This window comes from Hippocampus comes, unplaced genomic scaffold, assembly GCF_001891065.2.
Source record: "Hippocampus comes isolate QL1 unplaced genomic scaffold, H_comes_QL1_v1.1 scaffold136, whole genome shotgun sequence".
NCBI lineage: Eukaryota > Metazoa > Chordata > Actinopteri > Syngnathiformes > Syngnathidae > Hippocampus > Hippocampus comes.
In genome coordinates, this window is record NW_017805840.1 from 442,780 (window position 1) to 457,188 (window position 14,409).

The window sequence follows — 14,409 nt, forward strand, 5'->3', positions numbered from 1 at the left end:
TGATCTAAATACAGTTCCAGTAACGTACATTAGAAGGATCCAGTAATAATTAGGGAAACGGTCTCTACAAGAGTCGACACCACTATTTGAGGATATACTGTATGTTACATCAACTGTCCTGTACATGAGGTGTAATAAAACATGTTATCCTCAAGAATTAATCGTGTATTTGTTCAAATAGACAGTTGCAACCGGTGTTAACTTGGTGCACAGAGTCTGGAAGAGCAGAGGAAACTCAGTGCATTCAATATGCATCCAATGAAAACATAGTTGTTTTTCCAGAGGGATGAGGTGTTTGTTTATTTTAATACATGATGCATCCAGTTGGACATGGTGGAGACAAGAGTGGAGGCCACTATTTGAGGAAATTAGGGATGTCCCGATAAACATTTTTTTTTTTTTTTTTGCATCCATGACTCTTTCTGAGTCATCTGTCAGTGCCAATACCGAGTCCGGAAACCAATACCTTGGATCTGATACATTGACAATTTATAACGGAGAAAAAAGAAAAACTTACCGGTACTTCTTACTGTCCTGCTTAACTTGACTGTGTGTTCTCTAGAAATGTTAACTGATGGCAAAATGCTGTGTTTCTGAATGAAAACGCAAACGGTCACGGCAATGTCCTGTCTTTGCTAGGTTCTGTGTGAAAGGCAAAGAAATTACATCATGGCACAGCTGGAAGATCATAAGTTTGCTCTGACTGTAAATCCCTGTGCTATTCATGCTCCACTTGAAGACATAACTGCATGGTTATCCAGTAGTCCCAGTGCTTCATTCATTTAAGACGCGGTAGTGCAGCTGACAAATGAATGGTTAAACCAAGGAGGGGGTAACAAACAGGTGGTCGGGTGACCCATTAACACTTGTTTGACGATTGTCACTTCATCACTTACAAAGTGTGAAGACAGCGCTAGAAACGTAGAGTTCAGAATCCATGATAATTTTTTTATGTAATGTGGGGGGAACATTGATACGGCCATGCTCCCTTTCGACTGTGTTTCCTGAAAATTAATACTTTGTGTTTTTATTTTTTAATTGAGTATCCAGATTTTTTCAATAAGCCTTTTCACTTGGTGTTAGAGAGCATTTTGTGGAGAATTTTGTGGGGGGAAATTAATTTAATTGATTTCATCATAAGGCTTTAATCAAGCTGGGGAAGCATCTCAACTATGCGACTGTCCTCTTGGTGACACAGCAAAGGGTATAATACTCTGTGTTTTTATTTTTAATATATTATCCAACATTTCTAAATAAGCAAATTCACTTGGAGATTATTGGGTATTTTTCTTATAATTTCCAGGAGGGAAATTAATTTAATCTATTTTGGATTTTTTTCACTTTTCAACACCATAAAGGGAGTTAATACTTATCATTTTTATTTTTAATAAATGTGCCCCACAAATTATAAATATTTTTGAAATGGCCATTACAAGTTATTTGGCGGAGATTTTTTTTTCGGGGGGGGGGGTAAATCTATTCATGAATATGGCAATTACATTGAACTTGGGAGGCTGAGCAATGCTTAAAGTTAACAGTGATCAGCAAATCAGTGCATCGTTGTTCTGATTAATAAAAATGTACTCACACAAAAGCGTGGTAGACGAACGCCCACTCCCGGGGTCTCTCCAAGACGTTGTACAGGTAGTTCTGGAGCCAGCGGTAGCGCGCGTTCCTCCTGCCGCCCTGCGCGCTGTACGCCAGCGGCTTGCCCAGCAGGCTGAGCCGGGCGCCCTGCTTCCTTCGGTCGGCGGCTCCGGGCGGCCCCAGCCCGTCCACGGCTCCAGTCCGAACCGCGTGGTTCATCGTCCTCTGGCCGAACTCCACATCCCTCGGGGGGAGATCCCGTGCCAGGCGCCCTGGGGAAGTCTTGAGCCAGATTCCGGAACCAACAACACCGGCACCACAACCACCGCCGCTCTCGTCGCCGCCGTGACCCTGCGGCATGGCATCACCGGCGCGGGCGTGGAGGGTGGTGGGAGACCGGCGGACATTCACAGGCGGACGGTGGCTCCTCTGCTTGGGGGTGGCCGGGTTTTGGAGACTTTTTTCAAATGGACTAATGTACACTCGTCATCTTTTATGGTACCGTGGCTGTCCGGTCCAAACACTTGTGTGCAAGACGGTGGAAGAGTGAGGTTGTGAAGAAGTGGATCCATGGAGACATTTGTGGGGAAGGGGTGGAGGGTGGGTCGGTTGAGGGGCTCTCTCCCTCCCACTCGCCTTCTTTCTCACCAGCCCCCCAAAGTGGCAAAAGTACTCATCTTAACTAGAAGTCCAGATTCTTAAAAAATAAATCAAGTCGTGATCCAACTAATTTACCTCTATAAAAAGAAATTGTACTTCGGTGTATAAGTAAAGAAGATTTTTTACTGTAAGTGATACAATATCCATTTAGATAATTTTGCCCAATGGGTTATTGCAATCCTCTGTGGAAGTTGAAAAACTAACAAGCGCAAAGTATGGACACTACATGTTTTGAGATGTAAGAAGTAAAAGTAAACCATCATCATAAACAAACTATTTAAATGAAGTACTAATACCTGAAAACTCTAAATACGATAACGGAGTACTTGTATGTCGTTGATTCACACCACTGACGACCTATCTCGTCTCTACTTTCACCACAACCGAAATGTGATGAAAAGTTGAAATAACAAATAATAAAATAAAGTGAGAATATCATATTCCACCAAAACTGACATTTGACAGAATACTACAATGGTCCCATTATATAATGTTAACATTTTACAATGCGAAACGTATCAACAAATGATAATATTACACTTGTTCTTGTTGGCGGGAATTACACTAAATTAATTAAACTGGCCGTCGTACACTACGGAGTCGTTTAAAAAAATCATGCACCAATTTACAGACTCTCCCTGGCTTCGTTAAAGTGAAAGTTGGTCGGAAAACTAATTATTTTTTTATTTCTAGGCTATAAAAATTACTTTGTCTTCTTTTTTAAAATCTGTTTCAATGCCAACTCACCCACTTCCGGGTTGGCTGGCCACCATGTGCTGACGTCATAGAGTTATCTGCCCTGTTGACGCCCTCCTCAAATATTTGAATAATGTTAGAATAATTGTTCATTATTACGTAGAGTGAATAGTTGTGGTTGTTGACCACTAAAGATTCGTTTTTTCTTGTACCTTATCTGTTTTAATTTGTCCCCCAAATGGTGAGTCATCCACTTCCGACATTGCCGTTGCTGACCCCAAAAAAGCGAAGATATCATATCATGTCCATTGATGGCCATTGAACGCAATAAAAGTGTCTGAAAGGAGGTGGAGTTTTTTTTCGTCACTGACTTTAAATCAAAATGATACATTTATTTAAATTGTCGGGCCCACTTCTCTCTTGTTTTTGCCCCTTTTAAGTCTTGTGCGAGATGCAAATTGTTTTTCTCGCTTCATTTCTTCTCAACCGAGTAATGGTACTTTAAAGTTACGTTTCGTGCGTTTATTTTTCACTGAGAAAGCAAAAGGAAGTTTATTACTGTACTTTGAAACGATAAAGTTACGTCAACTGTTTATGATCCAACACTGACATCTTGTGTCTTAATAGTGATATTACATGGGTAAAACCTTAGATACCTTTAGATAGATAGATAGATAGATAGATAGATAGATAGATAGATAGATAGATAGATAGATAGATAGATTGCCCAAACCGGATTTGTATGTGTGTCCTTTGACTGGTTTGTGCTTTTCGTAATTTTGTTGTTTGGATCCCCAGGAATCAATTGGGGAGGGGTGAGAGAGAGAGAGAGAGAGAGAGAGAGAGAGAGAGAGAGAGAGAGAGAGAGAGAGAGAGCGAGCGAACAGTGTTTGGGATTATCATTAGACCTTTTCTGACCAGTGGATTGGGATTAAAGTAGAGCGCCAGTCCAACATGCGTGCGCGACATTTCCCCCTTTGCGTGTGAACCCATTTCTAGGGACACCTGGCACGATTTGACACACATCCATCCATCCCGGATTTGGACCCGTGTGTTGAAATGGCCGACGTTCCGCAGCTCGTCAAAATCGGGATTTCGCTGAAGATGCTCCCCAACAATACCGCCGTCTACTTCAAATCCGACGGTGCCAGGTTCGGACAAACTCGAACCATCAAGCTACTCACCGGCTCCAAATACAAAATCGAGGTGGTGATTAAACCCGGAGCGGTCGAGGCCACGTAGGTAGACCTCTATTTATGTTTTTATTTTAGGATTTATTCACTTTTGGGTCATTATTTTTTCTTGATTAAACTATGACAATTCGGTTGTATTACAAAATGCTAAATAGTTTAGTGAAAATGCACAAAAATCTGTGTGATGCGTGCACATGTCACAATCCGTCTGATTTGTGAACCGGCGTCAGTTTGACGCCACCATAAGGAATGATGCATTCAGTGGAAAGAGTTATTTCAGCAATTCAGCATGAAGCGATACAGTACAATTATCCGGTAAAACAGACGTAAGGGATATGGGAAATAATAAAAAGATTATTGGCGTAATGTATCAAGTAAAACGGTCACACGAAGTAGTGTTGCTAATTTAAACCGGAAATAAGGTCTGGTTTTACCAGGCACCATTGAGGACCAAATTAAGAACTCTAAACGGTTTTTATTTTGGTGGTCTTCATGATGATGTGATGAATGATGTGTTGTATTAATTAATGATTATGCCTATTGCCTACATAAGGATAAAGCACAGATATTTAAATTGCTCATGTGCCAGTTGGTCTAAAAGTAGGTCACAATCAGGGCATGTTACAAATGCCAGGCGGAATTTGGGGCACAGCTGTGGCATGAATCACTTGACTTGGCAGCAAAAATGTAAAGAAATCAAAAGGAGCATACCACGATCAGCTGCTAGTTGAAGTTCCGGGGCAGCCAGAACACGATCTTGTCAAAATGAAATTGTAAACAGCGCTACTACGTTGGTTGGACAGATTAGCGCTAGCTAACAGTGTTACCATGTTCTGAGCTAAACGTTCTGTGTGTCAAACGCCACATAGAGTCATTATAAATGTTTAAAATACATACATTTTCCTGAGCTAAACTCATGGATCAAAGACTTTGCACATTTCTCTCAAATATTTTTCAAAACCCTGCCTAAATCTGTTCATGAGCACCTCTCCTTTGCTGAGATAATCCAAAATGTCAAGATGATGATTAGACCCTGTGGTTAATGTTAAGGTGTGCCTTTGACTCCCACATTAAAAGGTCACTCTAAAATGTGAAGTCAGCCAATAGAGTTAAACTGCACATTTTCAAGTTTTCATTTTATCATCCATCCATCCATTATCCGAAGCGTTTATCCCCACGAGGGTCGCGGGTGTGCTGGAGCCTATCCCAGCCATCTGAGGACAGCAGCGTGAACTGGTTGTCAACCAATCGCAGGGGACACAGACAAAAAACTATTTGTGCTCACAATCACACCCAGTTACAATTTAGAGTATTCAATCAACCTACCCTGCATGTTTTTCGAATGTGGGAGGTAACCGGAGTACCCAGAGCAAACTCCACACAGGAAGCCTGGGGCTGGACTCGAACCCCGGACCTCTGCAACGTGAGGCAGACTTGCTAACCACTAAGTACTGTGTAAAAAACTAAAATAGACTCCAAATGGCATCAACCAGTGTTCAATCTATCTTTTTCTTGGCTCGGCAGGTCGATGAGCCTGGGCGGAGTCACCTTCGCCCTGGAGCGGCAGTCCAAAGACCCTCAGTCGGTGGTCTACACCGGCTTGTACGACACCGAGGGCGTGGCGCACACAAAGAGCGGCGAGAGGCAGCCCCTTCAGATCAGCATCCAGGTACACATCACATTAACTTGAAAGGGCAAGTGGTGTAGTTAAATAGAAATCATTTTGTGTCTTATTTCTCATTCATTTTATCTTGACGACTGCCACATACATGATTAAAAAGATCCCGTCCTTTTAATTTGATGCACAATAAAATACCGCACCAGAGGAAAAGCAACCTTTTAGAGGCAGTAGGCATCATTTGCGAGGTCTCAATAGTTTGGAGTTGCACAGACCAGAGCTCGGGGTACATCCTGGATGGGTCGCCAGCCAATTGCAGGACAAACAAGGCAATTTCAAGCATTTGTGTTTGTGTGCCACAGTTCAGCGAGGCGGGCACGTTTGAGACGGTGTGGCAGGTGAAATACTACAACTACAACAAGCGGGATCACTGCCAGTGGGGCAACAGCTTCAACACCATCGAGTACGAGTGCAAACCCAATGACACACGTACGCTCATGTGGGTCAACAAAGAGACCTTCATTTGACGGAAAGATACACACACCCACGTACGCAGACACACTAGTTTACATGACAACCCATGTGGGTGTGATGTGTGTTAGTTTTAACCATTGATTGAGTTTCAAGACATTTTTTGTAGGTTAAAAATACATCGTTTTCTAATGTTGCAGGTTTTTTTTTAATTAAAAAGAATAACCGCATTATTTGGAGATACATGCTTTACGTTGGATCGACCTTCCAGTATTTTATTTTATTTTTTTACCTTGACATTGTCTTTGTCCATTGCAAAGCATGTACCGTGCTCTACTTTATTTTTCTCGATTTTCTTAGAATCTAATTATTTTCAAAAATATTTTTGTTAAGATGTGCGTGTTTGTGCGCGTCAGTTTTAACACTACTGTTTTATCGTCCCACTCCAATGGAAAGCACAGATCTCATATCAGTATATAACTTCAAAATATATTATTTACTTCTCTATTTAAAAAAAAAACGGGAGTTGAAATTAAAAATAATCGGAAGTCATTTTTACATACAGCGCATGCTTTTCATCGAACCAACTGGAGTACAGTATGTTGCTATGTGATTGTATGTATGTGACATTGTGAGTTTGGCTATCGCATGCGAATGTGTGTGCCATGTGTGCGTTATTTTTTATGAATGGTGCTTGAGTAAAAAAACAAAAACAAAGAAACAGTGAGGTTGTGAAAGACATGTTTGTGTTGAAACAAAATGTTCTTTGCACCCCTTTGAATCGTGTATATTTGCTTTGTGGACAGTTTTTGTCTCATTATTTGACACCTGCTGATGACATGCTCTGCATTGTTTATCTCTACCTGTTCTACCTCTTTCAGTGACACTTTAAATATACATTGTAAGGTGTGTGAAGTCTTTACATCCTTTTTAAATTAAATATGTGTTGTGTTTTTGTCAATCTAATCTTTTGCATTCAAATGGGAATTCTTTATTTTTTGTGGTACAGTATATGATTTTGGAATTGAACTGTGCAAGAAAAAAAAAAAAAACACCAAAAACGAAAATGGATGCTGCAGAAGAAACGATATTAACCTGAATGTGTGTGTGGGAGCGTGCGTGGATGGAGTTTGCCTTTCTGCACAGCTTTGCTTCATCTCTAAAGCCACTTAAAATTGAACTGAGGCTTTCCAAGGCCCAGTGACAGTTTAACAGACAACCTTTCCCCTCATGACGGAGTAGCTTAACTATGTCAATGGATGAAACGCAAAACAGAATTAATCCACCTGTATGCACAGTGCAGCTTTTCAGGTGCACAAGCAAATGCTGGTTGGGAGGAGATTCACGCACCACGTTGTGAAATTTAAAATTCAAAATTATTTAGAACGTTTTTTTTTTAAAAATAAAACAGTTAAACGCCACGACATGGTTTAGACAAAGTTTATTGCTGGAAAGAAAATTCACTTTTTCCCCCCACATACAGTGTTATTGCCTGGATTTGTTCTTAAAGTGCACCAAGTGTTTACTGGAAGACAGCACAGAGGTTATTTTCTGTTAATACAATAGAAAAGTTAAGTTAAAACCTTCATTGCATCTTAAATGTTTTTTTTCCAAGATTTTCACGCCTCACTGTCAAGAGTTGTTCACTCGGACAGTGGAAGCGATTGTCTTTTCTGCCGGCAGGAGGCGTAGTTTTCGAAGAAGCCACTCCGTGTGCGCTGACCCCCTGACCCCTGCAACCTCTGCCGTCCTTTTTTTTGATTGCGTATGCAAATTACAAGTGATATATCAGAAAAAAACGATGAATGTTGTGTTGTATTAATTAATGATTATGCCTATTGCCTCCATAAGGATAAAGCACATATATTTAAATTGCTCATGTGCCAGTTTGTCTAAAAGTAGGTCACAATCAGGGCATGTTGCAAATGCCAGGCGGAATTTGGAGCACAGCTGTGGCATGAATCACTTGACCTGGCAGCAAAAATGTAAAGAAATCAAAAGGAGCATATGCCAAAACATCGCTGGGTACAAACAATGGATACGTTGTTACTTCAATGGGTAGATTTTGCAAACTGAAGACATCTTATCATGCTGCCCTCCCGAAGTTGAACCTTCCTGCCGACATTATCAGTTAATGAGGACTTGGCTTTATTCAGCTCAAGTTGGCCCTTTTTTCTGATGGCTCCATTGTGTACAAGTTGTGAGAACATAACGTTCGAGGTCAATCAAGCATATACTGAAATGAAACTTAAGAAACCAATTTTTTTTCAAACACTTCAATTTGCTTCTTTTCTCTTTGTGGGGGAAAAAAATAAACAACTGGTGTTACAAATTGTTCGGCAGCTGACTTGGTATCAATATTACAGTATAAAATTTGTTCATCATAATCATCGTGCTTGTATGGACCCCTTTGATTGCTATTGAATAGACCAGGGGTGGCCAACCCGCGGCTCGCGAGCCGCATGCGGCTCATTGACTGGTTCAATACGGCTCCCGGGCTTTCACAAGACAGGTGCGGTGGCGATGCCATTCAAACAAGGCGATAAATACACAGAACTTACTACGTCAGCCTATCATCAATCCTGTTACTTGAATGTGTAAAGGCGGGTTTGCCCAATACGTTGATCAGAATCGACCGGGAGCCAGCGAACTGATCGACCGCAAGTGGTGGGAGGAGGAAATGGGTGGGGAAAAAAAAAGGTTTGTTTGTTTGTATCGATAGATTTCGTTCATTTTCAGCCCGTTCCGACTGTTGGTCATCGTGGTGTGCGTGCATATGTGCGCGAGTGCACTGGCGGACACCCGCGTGAATGCGTGCGCGCGTGTGTGTGTATATGCTTGCACGTGCGCGATCGTGTCATTCGCGGGAAGTTGGTCGCTTCAAAAGTCTATCTTTGGCCAAAAAAAGTGTGTGTGTGTGTGAGCACGAAGGATATGATATGGCTCTTTGCAGTAACACAGTAAAAATAAATTGGCTCTTCGTCTCTGACTGGTTGGCCACGCCGGGAATAGACAGATCTGAAAACCTGGACTCACCCCCACTCACCCATTTTCAATACGCTTACATTTATATTTTATAATTGATCATTATAATTTACATCCTTTTTGTTCTTCTACTTCTCCCTTTCATAATTTTACTGCTGTCAAATGGGAATTTCTCCATTGTGAGACAAATAAAGGTTTCCTTATCTTATCTTTTCTTCTGCTGTTCACGACTTGGCCGCCTGGGGGCAGTACAAAACATACAGTACAGTACAGTACACTTACAGTACCGTGCTCATGAAGACGTCACAACCAAAAGCCATTTGTCAGCTTTCAGAGAGAACAAAGAATTCGGAGGGGAAATGTCTCCCCTGCCGACATGGCAGCAACGTAGGTAAGCCTACTTTGGTCTCGGAGTGTAACAACAGGGACCCAAACCCCAAACACTTGGACCAGTGCCTTTCTGTTGATTTTTGGGTGTGCAGCATCTGGACCGAAAAGCAAGAAGAAGCAGAAGCAGCAGAAAGAGCAGCGCTACGAGGATGAGTGCCACATGTCTTCTTCCTGTCAGGAGAGCGCATGGTTAAACATTTGCAAGAGAATACAGGGGGACAAATACACGTACATGAGGTTATTCATAAAACTAAACATTTACTTTGACAAAACACATATGTTGGCTTTCTTATAAAGTCTTTTTTTTTTAAACAAAAACAGAAAATGTTAGGTTTATTGAGCTTCAAAATTGTCTTTTTAGATTACAAAATGTATTATTAAATATGAATGTGGTCAAAGGCTTTTTTTCAAGACTCAAAGTAAGCTTTGTTTACAAAAACAGCCATTTTTGAAAGACTGATGTCGACTTACCTGTCGTAGAATGAATTGAGAAGATTTCAGTGCAGTTGACTGTGAATAGCAAATGAAAAACAGATGTCAGACCATGTGCTCATCCAATACCCTAATTCCTCAAACGGTGGCTCTACACCAAAAGCTGTTTGTTACGCTTATTCCAGCTACAGGTGATTTGCTCTGCAGTATTTGTGTAGCCGGAGAAGCACTGAATTTATCTGTGACACTCAGTGGACTTCAATCCACAGGTGTTGTTGTTTTTTTTTTTTTTTGGGCCACCCTGATCGACAGTTGGTTGGTTGGTTGTGTATTTCGGTTTCTGGGGAGCTACCGTCTACCTCATGATGTTCAGGTGGTCACGCAGCGCTGTTGTGCTTTTATTCAATCGGCGCCTCTGCCTACTATTTTGCAAGAGGTGGAGGTATTGAACAAGAATGAAAAGTCGGCTTACCCAGACACTTGATGACTTGCACAGAGTCCTGAGAAAGAACAACAGAAGTAGCATTTAGCAACAAAACGTGGAGACCGTGTCGCTGGTGGAACTGTTTTCCCACCTCTTTGGGGCAGTCTCTGTTGCGCTGGATGTCCTCCATGCAAACCCTGAGGGACACTTGATAACTTGCACAGAGTCCTGAGGAGAAAGAACAACAGAAGTAGCATTTAGCAACAAAACGTGGAGACCGTGTCGCTGGTGGAACTGTTTTCCCACCTCTTTGGGGCAGTCTCTGTTGCGCTGGATGTCCTCCATGCAAACCCTGAGATGAAGGTGTGTGTCGCTCCACTGCTGGACCTCATTTTTGCTTGCAGCCTCCTTGTAGTTGGCCAAGACGTGTTTCATCTGAAAAGCAAGGATGCGCGATCATTAACAACCTGCCTTTGCACTTTCTCTCGTTGGATTGCAATCTGGCTATAAATGTAGAGGCGGCGGGGGGCAAAATATGAACAGGATAGTGTCATGTTGCGTGATGGGAGTGGACCCAAAAAGCAGGGAAGCAGGAGAAGCAGGGTGTACTGAATCAAATGTATGATAAAAAAAGAAAATAAATACAAGCAGACTGACGAGACAACAAGAAACACCTAGACAAGACACAAAAGGGTTGAGGGAGCTTATTGTTTGACACAAGGGACCCGAGTGACAAGAACGGGTCGAAAGAAAACTAAACCAGGAAGGCAACAGTACATGGGGGAAAAAAAAAACAAAAAAAAAAACAATCTGTGAAACAAAACCAAATGTAATCTCAACAAAAACAGAAGCATGACCAGTACTTGGTACACGATCCAAACGTGGCAGACGGAAGTGATTCATATTTGTCGTTAGGGCAGTATTGGCGCAGTGACAGAAGGTGAAGTGGATAGCGAGAGACAGACACACACACACACACACACACACACACTTTCTCCCTTTCAAAGAATCATTTGAATGAAATCCCTCCCTCAGTGCACTGTTGTTCTCACATGGGGGTAAAGGTGTGATCACACACGCGCACACACACACACACGCACTCACGCACTCACCGTCCCTCTGGTCCAGTCATAACGAGGGCAAGGTGGCTTGTTCTCTCCGACAATTTTGTAGCGCCATCCCTCGGAGTCGTGTGTGACAGCACAGGTGGCATTGGTCGGCTGCCCATCGGTCAATCCCACCAGAAGAAGAACTGGCAGGCAAGAGAATGGAACAATTAGACTCTGGAAGCCCAAATTACCATAAGCTTAAACGTTAGGAAAACAAGGAATATGGAACTACAGTGGACCACTACATAAATTGATTTGCATTCCGATGTGATTCTATTTTTTTTTTTTTCTTTTCAAAATCATGTTGTTAATCATGTCTGTCTTAAGATGGGATCTCTTACAACTCAGTAGGGGAGCATTTGGAAATTCACTCTCTACTTGGATGGTGTGAGTGAGCTAAGAGGCAGAGCAGGCTCCCTTTCTTCAAATTTACGAATATTTTGCTGTCAAATCCATTCAAAATTTCTGTCCTTCACTTCCCTTCCAGGGCCTAGCCAATGTGGTGCCCTGAGCGAGATTTTATATGGTGCCCATCTCCATCAAAGATTTACATACCGCTGCCATCAGGTGGAATCCTTGCACCTCCAAAATCTTCACTTTTCAGGAGACCACCAAAACGGCATGTTTGTTCAATCATTGACAGTGCATCTTTAAAAGGGAGCGAGCCATTTTCACCAGTTTAGGTTGGTCAATATTTTATTAAATAAATCTAATAATAACAATGATGATGATGATTATCATCATCATCCTAATAGCACCCACATGTGGAAAGGCCAACAATTGTGTTCAGCTTGGTGTCGGTTCTTCACAAGAAAAAAAAACTAATATGCTTGTTTGAAATAAGGCCAAACTTCAATGGTTGGGGCGACCAATACTTCGGCAAGGCAATGCATATGTATATATTTAACTCTTTCATGCACCAACAATGACAACCTGTACCCTGATAAGATTTTCGCTGTAGTAACCGCTGACCCGAAAAGGGTTGAAGCAAAGAGGTGCATACAAGGAGTGTGATCTCTCCAGTTGATTCTATTTAAAGGGAAAGTTACGGAAGTTGGTCTTCCGGTTGGAGAACACAGGCGTGCATTCCATTTGACAAGTTTGTTTATTGTGGTCTGCAGCAACACAGATAAAAATTAGCAACACCATGTAGTATAAAGTGGGGAGAACAAGTATACGTATACTGTACAGACCTCGACCTGCTTTGTAAGTGGGGGAAGCTTAACAAAGTCAGCAGTGTATCAAATACTTGTTCTCCCCACTGTACGTTCATTAGTTCACAGTACACTTAGAGTTTACATTTCACTATACAGTATTCAGTAATCGAAAAACTGAATAATATCAGCACTTCACATTCGCACGTTAGAATACTTCGTTGGTATACTAGCCATACGAGAATCGTTAGCATACGAGCCGGAAGCGCACACTAGCGTCGAAAGACGTGACGTCAGAACGAACGTAAAGTGTGCAGTCATCACCTGACTCAAAAAAATAATAAAAAAAAAAAAACACTTGACTCGAACATTACCGCCGTGGAGGTTGTGGCACACACCCGCTTGGCCATCATTGGCTGAAGATGATCAGAAGGCATTGCTTGTCCAATCAGTGCTGCCCTGCAGTCAACGTGTGGGCCTAGGCACACTTTCTGAATCATTTGTCTGTCAGGCACAGATGACGACTGACGGAACCCTTTCTACGATGCAGATGATCACCAAAACCATTGATTGTCCAATCACTGCTGGGGGAAGTGTAGGCTCACTAATCAGCGTGCGGCTGACGTAATAATAGTGATTTTTTGTTTTTGTTTTAACACAGGCTATGTCGAGAAAAAAAAAAGAAGTGGTCAGACGAATATGTATAACATGGATTCACATGCAACACGGAACGTGATGGGACTCGACATCCTATTTGCATGATCTGTCATGTCAAGTAGAGCGACTCCTTTTATTTTTCACACAGGGTTCGGTGAATCTGCATATGAACTGGTTGGGTTCGGTGCCTCTAAACAAGGTTAAGATCCACTGCACTAGACGAAAAAAGCTAGCTGTAGTCATCGACGCCTCTACAGTACTATATGTAACAACATAGAGTAAAACAAGAAGGGGCGCGTTTCAAACACTATTAATGTACAAACATGATGACCAAAAATAGTTAGTGACCGAGACAGCTTTTTGAGTTTTTACGGCACATGCAAAGGCATCCATTTTCCCATGATTTATTGCATAAATTGATTTATAATCAAGAGGGACTTACGGAGGAAAATGGTCAGCATCGCCAGCGCTTCAATTGAAAAAATTAGAAGTATGGGTTTTATCGCCGATATCTTTTGTTGAATACTGCGTTTAAAATCCAAGAGAACACAGTTTTTCCAACTGAGCCACAAGACATTTCCTTTATAAATGGTGGGCGTGTAACCAGTGTGTCATCGTAGTCGTCACAATTTGCCTCCTACCCCAAGCGTCCCTCCTTCCCTCTGTGCTCCATTGCTTTCGACGGAAGAGAGCTCAGGTGGAAAGAGAGTCCACGAAGCTGGGTGTTGTAAAAAGGCCGAGACGTGATCGGCTCTTCCCCCGCTTAGTGGACACAGTTTGGCAGCGATTCGAACCCTCCGTCAACGGTCTTCCTCACATCGCCTGGGCTTTCTCGACCGAGCACCACCATGGTAAGCGGCCCCAATTGTCTTCCGCTTTTTATTCGTCGATTAAATACGACATTTTATCGCTTATTTAGCTTTTAAACATCGAAATAATTGCACCCTCCCCGCGGAGGACTCTCCTTTCCTCGCCCACTTTTGTAGCTCCTTGTCTGATCTCCGGCCAGGAAGTGCGGTGGCGGGGGCGCGGG

At 42.2% G+C, this 14,409-nt stretch overlaps 3 protein-coding genes across 7 annotated transcripts in view; 2 read left to right on the forward strand and 1 right to left on the reverse strand.

Moving 5' to 3' along the window:
* The window catches only part of kcnq5a (potassium voltage-gated channel, KQT-like subfamily, member 5a), a 56,462-nt gene extending 53,265 nt beyond the window's left edge, over positions 1–3,197 (reverse strand). For 2 of the 5 annotated variants that reach the window (XM_019888151.1, XM_019888149.1), the window contains exon 1: positions 1,589–3,197. In XM_019888151.1, the coding sequence (XP_019743710.1) occupies positions 1,589–1,947 (359 nt within the window). In that variant the 5' untranslated portion in view covers positions 1,948–3,197. The remainder of the gene's footprint in view (positions 1–1,588) is intronic. The other 3 variants (XM_019888152.1, XM_019888150.1, XM_019888153.1) reach the window with 2 other exon arrangements.
* A 602-nt stretch (positions 3,198–3,799) lies between these two features.
* cnrip1b (cannabinoid receptor interacting protein 1b) lies at positions 3,800–6,283 on the forward strand. Its single transcript, XM_019888154.1, has 3 exons — positions 3,800–4,181; positions 5,661–5,805; positions 6,117–6,283. Exons 1-3 carry the CDS (start codon positions 4,003–4,005, stop codon positions 6,279–6,281), a joined length of 489 nt encoding a protein of 162 aa, XP_019743713.1. The 5' UTR covers positions 3,800–4,002; the 3' UTR covers positions 6,282–6,283.
* A 7,741-nt stretch (positions 6,284–14,024) lies between these two features.
* Positions 14,025–14,409, forward strand: part of LOC109526689 (calcineurin subunit B type 1) — an 8,128-nt gene continuing 7,743 nt past the window's right edge. The window contains exon 1 of the mRNA XM_019888130.1: positions 14,025–14,227. Coding sequence (XP_019743689.1) covers positions 14,225–14,227 — 3 coding nt within the window. The 5' untranslated portion in view covers positions 14,025–14,224. The remainder of the gene's footprint in view (positions 14,228–14,409) is intronic.

Coding starts and splice junctions, on each gene's coding strand:
- cnrip1b (XM_019888154.1), top strand. CDS start 4,003: ATGGCCGACGTTCCGCAGCTCGTCAAAATCGGGATTTCGCTGAAGATG. Junction 4,182..5,660: donor CCCGGAGCGGTCGAGGCCAC/GTAGGTAGACCT, acceptor TTGGCTCGGCAG/GTCGATGAGCCTGGGCGGAG. Junction 5,806..6,116: donor CCCTTCAGATCAGCATCCAG/GTACACATCACA, acceptor TGTGTGCCACAG/TTCAGCGAGGCGGGCACGTT.